Source organism: Megalops cyprinoides, chromosome 21, assembly GCF_013368585.1.
Source record: "Megalops cyprinoides isolate fMegCyp1 chromosome 21, fMegCyp1.pri, whole genome shotgun sequence".
Taxonomy (NCBI): domain Eukaryota; kingdom Metazoa; phylum Chordata; class Actinopteri; order Elopiformes; family Megalopidae; genus Megalops; species Megalops cyprinoides.
In genome coordinates this window covers 23,425,181-23,432,812 of record NC_050603.1, presented here as the reverse complement: position 1 = coordinate 23,432,812, position 7,632 = coordinate 23,425,181, and the positions used below count along the sequence as shown (strand labels likewise).

Genomic DNA, 7,632 nt, shown 5'->3' with positions numbered 1-7,632 from the left:
GCAGCACCTTTATAACACTATGACTCCACTCCTGACTCCATTCCATGTGAGAAAACAATTCTCTCCTGCAAAAAATGTTTGGTTTGAAATGGTGTAGAAAACTGAGGTGGGGGGCTGTTGTTGTTAAATCGTAAGCACACACTTTCTCACTCTCTGTACTAGAAATGTCAAGTTTATTTTCTCTGAAATGGTGTATATATCGTAGTCAGCGGTGGGGTAGGGCAAGGGGCACCGTTACAAATCGACAAAAGTTGTTGTTCCAGCCTAAGCACACGCATTGTCTCTTTCTCACTCTGTATATGCGTGTGTTGTGTCAGTGAGAGTGAATGAGAGTAAAACACTGGAACTCCATCTGAAGCCATGCATATACGTGTGCTCACATGTGCTTTTATGTCTATGCATATGTAGATTTTTATATGTGAGAGGCAAAGAGACGAGTTGCTACAAATCTTTTATCAATATTAACGGGTCATTTTTGACCCCTCAGAGCACATAATGGTTAAGGCGAAGTGGATTGGAATATCCCATCCCTTGCAGGCTGCCGGTCGGAATGTACGTACTCATAGGGAAATTGTCCACAGGGCTTAAAGCAACAAATTTATCTGAGCCTGAAATGTTAACAAAATGGTAACAAAATGGGACGCACGTACATTTACGCACGTTACCACAGCATCTTCAATTCAAAATTGTAAAAAAAAAAACATTAATACAATTCAATTAATTTTTTATTTGCATGGCACCTTTAACAACACAAGTTGTCACAAAGCAGCTTTACATTGTTCCCAGGCCTGAGACCACAGTGTTGGAGCTGTGATATGTGCTTATGGTGAGTTTGAGCACATTTTCAGAAAAAAAGCGGCACAGCTGCAGTGGCAAAGGAGAGACAATTGGCGTGGGAGAGAATTGCTGCCCGAGTCAATGCATAATTTTGAATGCAGTAGTCTATTCATTTAACATTTAACCACACTTCCTTTTAATATTACAGGTGAAAAAGTGGTGGAATGTTATTGAATAAAATTTTGTTGTCATTTAGGTGCAATCCCATGTGCACAAAGCGCACTTGGCAACAGCTGAAAATGAAATATAAAAACATAGTTCAAACAGGTAAGACATTTTTTGCTTAGGCCTATAGGCTCATGATTGTACCTCACTTTGGTTTTAATCATATTTGACATATTAAACAAAGTAAGTATCATTAAGTGGCTAGATCAGCTTGTAGTAGCTTTAACCCCCAACAGAATGCTGTTTTAAAACACATAAATGTCCTCTCGCCTAATATCCTACTTAGTAGATTAACATTTGAGTTCTATTCAGCGAACAGAAAGAAGGCAGAGGGCCGCAAAATGGGTGGAGGGCCACCACCACCACCTCTGACAGATGGAGAAGAGCTGGCCCTGAGCCATAACACTGGGCGACCAGTGGCTGAAGGCATCCCTGGAGGGAGCTCATCCGAGCCAATCATTCCCCAGGACACAACTGCTACATAAGATGTGTGTATATATATATATTCAAAAGCCTGACAATTACATTGTAATGACATTGTATTCAAATACATATACTTTAATATGGAGTTGGTCCCCCTTTTGCAGCTATAACAGCTTCCACTCTTCTTGGAAGGTTTTCCACAAGATTTTGGAGTGTTTCTGTATTTGTGCCCATTCATTCTGTAGAGCATTTATGAGGTCAGGCACTGATGTTGGACGAGAAGGCCTGGCTTGCAATCTCTGTTCCAGTTCATCCCAAAGGTGCTTGATGGGGTTGAGGTCAGGGCTCTGTGTGGGCCAGTCAAGTTCTTCCACACCGAACTCATCAAACCATGTCTTTATAGTCCTTGCTTTGTGCACTGGGGCACAGGCATGCTGGAATAGAAAAGGGCCTTCCCCAAACTGTTGCCACAAAGTTGGAAGCATAGCATTGTCCAAAATGTCTTGGTATGCTGAAGCATTAAGTTTGCCCTTCAACTGTCACTGATGGTGTCATCTGATCCTCCCCTGCCACAACAGAACTCCTTGCAGTTGTAAGTACTCAATACGCCAAAGATTTTGCCAAATATAGTAGTTTAATGTATACTGAAACAGAATGCTCTTCATCACAGGATGATGACGAAGACATTGTTGTCTGCTGCCACAGAGAGGGATTCAGAAACGCCTACAGAAGTATACATCTTAATATTACGTATGGTAGCTATTGGAGGCGAATTGGGCGACTGGGAGTGAGAGTTTGGCATCCTCGTGTTGGTGTTTTATACTTGTTTTAAAGGTTTTTACATGTACTTTCTTTTCTTAAATCAATCGTTTGAATGTTATGATTGAGTGCTCCTAGTTTTGCTAATTTAAAATGGATCTTCTCTATCCTGCCGCTTTGTGGATTCTGTTCAATTTATTCCCAGCCTGCGACGTCAACGGGGCTGTCTACCGGGGTCGGACTCAGTACACTAGAGATGTGCTGCTGCAATTGAACTTTGCGAGTTTAGCTCGTGTGACAGATATCACGCTACAGCTACTGGACTGTATTCTGAGAGATTCTCATGAAACCTGTGGGGCAACGAGGGATAAGAAGAGGAAGCGGGGTAAACGAGGAGGCATCAGACTACGCTTGAGGAAACAACGGGCACTACCAGGACATGGTTTTGGAGAGCCGTTTCGTCTGGATCGAAAGGCTGAAGTGACGAGGAAAAAACAAGGTGGTGGGGTATGTTTATATTTTAACAAACGATACTATAGCTCCGTGAATGTCAGAGAACGCATTTGTACGCCAGATGTCGAACTTTTATTGGTATCGTTACGTCCTTTCTTCCTGCCCCGTGAGTTTCCACAACTTTTTATGACAATATGTACATCCACCCGAAGGCAAATGCCGCCTCTGCCTCTATCACTATCTTCGATGTGGTGCAAAAACTGCAGTCGATTTCACCTTATGCACCAAACTTCATACTGGGTGATTTTAACCATGTGTCCCTTAAAAAGACACTTACGGACTTTTACCAGTATGTCTCCTGTCCCACTAGGCGGAATAAGACATTAGATCTTTGTTATGGGACAGTAAAGGACACTTATAAATCACTCCCTCTACCTCCACTGGGCTCTGCGCAGTCTGTGGATCATAACTGTGTGCATTTACTGCCCATATATAAAATGAATTTAAGGAGAGAGAAAGTGCAGACAAAGGATATAAAGGATATAAGGATATAAAGGCCTGGACTGAAGAATCTGTGCTTTGTCTGCAGGAATGTTATGACTGCATAGACTGGGACATGTTTAAACAATCTTGTGGTGATGATTTGGACAAACTTGCTGATGTAACATGCTCATATGTTGCCTTTTGTAGGGACATGATCATTGTAAGCGAGTTAAAATTTGCCCTAATAACAAACCGTGGGTGACCAAATCCGTTAAGTCCAGCATACAGAAAAAGAAAGCTGGTTTTAAACAGGGAATATCCTCTGATCTGTATATAGCTACTAAGGAGCTGAAAATAGAAATCTTAAAAGCAAAACAGAATTATAAATCTGAACTAGAGAACAAGATGGCTGCAAATAACCTTGACTCAGCCTGGTCTAGCATGAAAACTATAACAGGCCTTCAGAATCCAAAGAACAGCAGTCAGGTTACCCTGGATGACTTCAATTCAGATACTGAGTTTGCTAATGCCCTTAATTGTTCTTATAATCATTTTGATACTTTTGATTTTAGTAATGAAATTCAGGAAGTCAGTTACAAACTTGAGGATAGTCAGCACTTTGACATAGACTAAAAGGATGTGGAAAAGGCCTTCCTCTCGGTAAGAGTAAATAAGAGTCCTGGACCAAAAGATAACATCTGTGGTCGTTTACTTAAATCTTGCACACTGAGTCCTGTATTCCACTACATTTTTAATCAGTCTCTACAGGCACACCATGTACCTAAGGTTTGGAAGGATGCTGTGGTAGTCCCTGTTCTTAAATCTAGTTGCCCCAAAACTCTTAATGATTTTAAACCAGTTGCTCTTACATCAATTTTAATGAAAATCCTCAAAACACTGGTAAGGTCAGAAGTCTTAAGGTAAACTGAGCATGCGCTTGATCCCATGCAGTTTGCGTATAGGCCACGTAGAGGAGTAGAGGATGCCGCAGTCACTTTGCTTAATTTACTTGTTGAACACTTGGAAGGAAATGGGTCTCATGCTAGACTTCTATTTGTTGATTTTTTCCTCTGCTTTTAACACAATTCAACCTCAATATTTAACTAGTAGGCTTTTAGAACAATTTGAATTGAGTAACAATCTTGTTGGCTTGATTCTTGACTTTTTAAATAACAGGACACAAAGAGTGAGGGTAAATGGAACTCTGTCTGACCAAGTTTGCTCCTCCACTGGCTCCCCATAAGGATGTGTGCTTTCGCCCCTATTATTTATTCTCTACACAAATACACTACTCACAAAAAGTTAGGGATATTTGGCTTTCAGGATGGAAATTTCAGGATGAACCTAAAATGCACTATAACCTTTACAGGTGAACTTAATTTGACCTTCTCTAAACTTTTGAATGCACATGTCCAACTGTTCAATGTTTCAGTACTTTTTGCACAACTTGCTGTTCTCTAACAAGGAGCTGAACGGCAAAATTCACAACAGGTGTTTGATCCATGAATCAACCAATAAATTTCCTGGTTCAATTAGAATTGGTATTTAAACAGTCCTCTACATCATGCTGTTCACATTTTGACATTATGAGACCAAGACGACACCTAACAATTGATCAACAGTACCGCGCCATTGCGAGGCTTCAAACAGGATGTTCTCAGAAGGAAGTGGCCACTAAGCTTAGAGTGTCACAGAGTGTCATCAGCAGGTTGCAACAGAGATACAGAGAGACTGGAAGAGTCACAGAAAGGCATAGAAGTGGACATCCTTTGGCCACATCCCACACTGATGACCGCTTCATTGTGAACAGTGCCCTGCGGAACCGGATGATGAATGCCACTCAACTCCAGGCACATTTAAGAGAGGTGAGAGGCACCCAAGTGTCACGTCAGACCATTCGAAACCATTTACATCGGCGTGGTCTGCGTGCTAGACAACCTGCAAGGGTACCTGACCACACCACCAGGCACAGGCGTCATCGTCTTGCATGGGCCAGGGAGCATTTACGCTGGACGAGGGACCAGTGGGCCTCAGTGCTGTTCTCTGATGAAAGTCGATTCACGTTGAGCAGAAATAATGGCTGCCAATGATGTTGGAGACGTCAAGGAGAGCGCTATGCATCAGCCACTGTTGTCACCAGACGAGCCTTTGGTGGTGGTTACAGTGTGGGCAGGTGTGTCTAGTCAATACAGAACTGCCCTACATTTTGTGAATGGTACAGTGACAAGCCCATACTACTTGAATAACATCATTAATCCGGTCATTGTGCCCCTGCATGAACAACACAGGCCTAATTTCATCCTCATGGATGACAATGCTCCAGCTCATCGAGGTCACATCATTAGGGAACGGCTGCTGGAGACTGGGATACCTCAAATGGAGTGGCCTGCACTTTCTCCAGACCTGAATCCCATAGAAAACCTATGGGATCAGCTGAGTTGCCGTGTAGAGGCTCGTAACTCTGTACCCCAGAACTTCAATGACCTGAGGGCCGCCCTTCAAGAAGAGTGGGATGCCATGCCTCAGCAGACAATAAGTCGACTTGTGAACAGCATGAGACGTTGTTGTCGAGATGTAATTGATGCTCAAGGGCACATGACAAGTTATTGAGACATTGACATTTTTTGTTGTGATATATCCACCACTGTTGTGGGCTTTTGTTTCAATAAATTGTTTGAGATGAGGAAATCACCATTGCATGCTTCTACTTAAATGCCCTACTTTCATAATATAATATCACTGTAGTGTGAACTTTGTACATTTTCCATAAATTTCACCCGAAAGACAAATATCCCTAACTTTTTGTGAGTAGTGTATGTGTCAGAGTAGGTGGGTAAATAGGACCATTTTAAAGTAGTGCAGATGACACTGTTATTGTTAGTCGGCTTCAGGACAGTGAGACCAGCCATGGCCCGGTCATCGACGACTTTGTCAAGTGGTGTGAGGAGACCTATCTTCAACTTATCGAAGACAACAGACATTCAATTCATTTCTATTTGAATAGTGCTTTTTACAACACAAGTTGCCACAAAGCAGCTTTACATTGTTCCCAGGCCTGAGACCCCCTGAAAGCATGCCTAAGGCAACAGTGGCAAGAAAAAAACTGCCTATCAGGAAGAAACCTTGAGCAGAACCCGGTTCAGAGGGGGAGCACATCTGCTTCACCCCCCCCCCCCCCCCCCCCGTTCTATTGTGCTTGTGTCTGCGCCAGCCTTCACAAGTTTCGCTTCCGTTCCGTGCTCCATCCATTTCAATGCATGCTAGCCTATTGTGCAGTAATCGACTGATACAGTCCCCGCAAATACTTCCTGTCACCGCCTCACAGAAAGTTGAAACTAGCTGCATAAGAACAGTGACGTGATGTTTTCCGGATGAGTTTTAACCAATGGTAGCCTGTTTATGCGAGGTACTGGTACGAAAGCAGTGATTGCTTTTAATGAAACTGCGTTCCGATCGGGGAATATCAGAACCAGTATACGTTAGTAATAATTCATTGCCTGATCTCAAAAGTCTCTGCACTCCGGATTTCCGACATGTGTCCATTACTGACCCATTCGCGATCGACCACGTGTAAGGCCAGGTAAAACGATTTTGTCTTTTATCCGAAAGAGTGGGTGGCTCTGAAAAGAGCCTTTGGGTTGGATTTGTCACCACGTCCCTTCTACTTGGAACTAGTATACTTGGTGACGGCCTTGGTACCCTCGGAAACCGCGTGCTTAGCCAGCTCTCCGGGCAACAGCAGGCGCACGGCAGTCTGGATCTCCCTGGAGGTAATGGTGGAGCGCTTGTTGTAGTGAGCCAAACGAGACGACTCACCGGCGATGCGCTCGAAGATATCGTTGACAAACGAATTCATGATGCCCATTGCCTTGGAGGAGATGCCGGTGTCAGGATGAACTTGTTTCAACACCTTATACACGTAGATTGCATAGCTCTCCTTCCTGGACTTTCTGCGTTTCTTGCCGCCCTTACCGGCCGTCTTGGTGACGGCTTTCTTTGATCCCTTCTTGGGAGCAGACTTGGCTGGTTCAGGCATAATTCTCGTTTCTTCGCAAACACGAATGAATGCTCTCATACCCCATACTTGGTCTATATGTAGAATGTATGCAAATTTTCCCACTATCTTTGGCCAACCAGTTATCGCTGGATCTCATTGGCAGATTCTTCAGAATCGGATGACATTCAAATTCGATTGGCTGACTTCCTTGGGCGGGAATACCACATGGCTAAACGTTAGTCGTCTATCAAAATAAAGAACTTCCTTCATTTGTGTGTGTGTATGTATATATATATATATATATATACACACACATTTTTTTTTACATTACAACTTTACATTAATCATATACAATTAAATACAACAGAAAACACTGCTAATTATAGTTACAATGAAACCATATATGCATGCATATAATTATATATAATGCACATTTTTTACATTTCAACTTTACATTAATCATATACAATCGAATAGAACAGAAAACACTCCTAATGATAGATTTACAATTAAAC

General features: G+C 42.6%; 1 protein-coding gene across 1 annotated transcript; it reads right to left on the bottom strand.

The window, feature by feature from the left end:
* Window positions 1-6,781: 6,781 nt before the first annotated feature.
* Window positions 6,782-7,156, bottom strand: LOC118796317 (histone H2B). Its single transcript, XM_036555143.1, has one exon. The coding sequence runs from the start codon at window positions 7,154-7,156 to the stop codon at window positions 6,782-6,784; it is 375 nt and encodes a 124-aa protein (XP_036411036.1).
* Window positions 7,157-7,632: the final 476 nt, after the last annotated feature.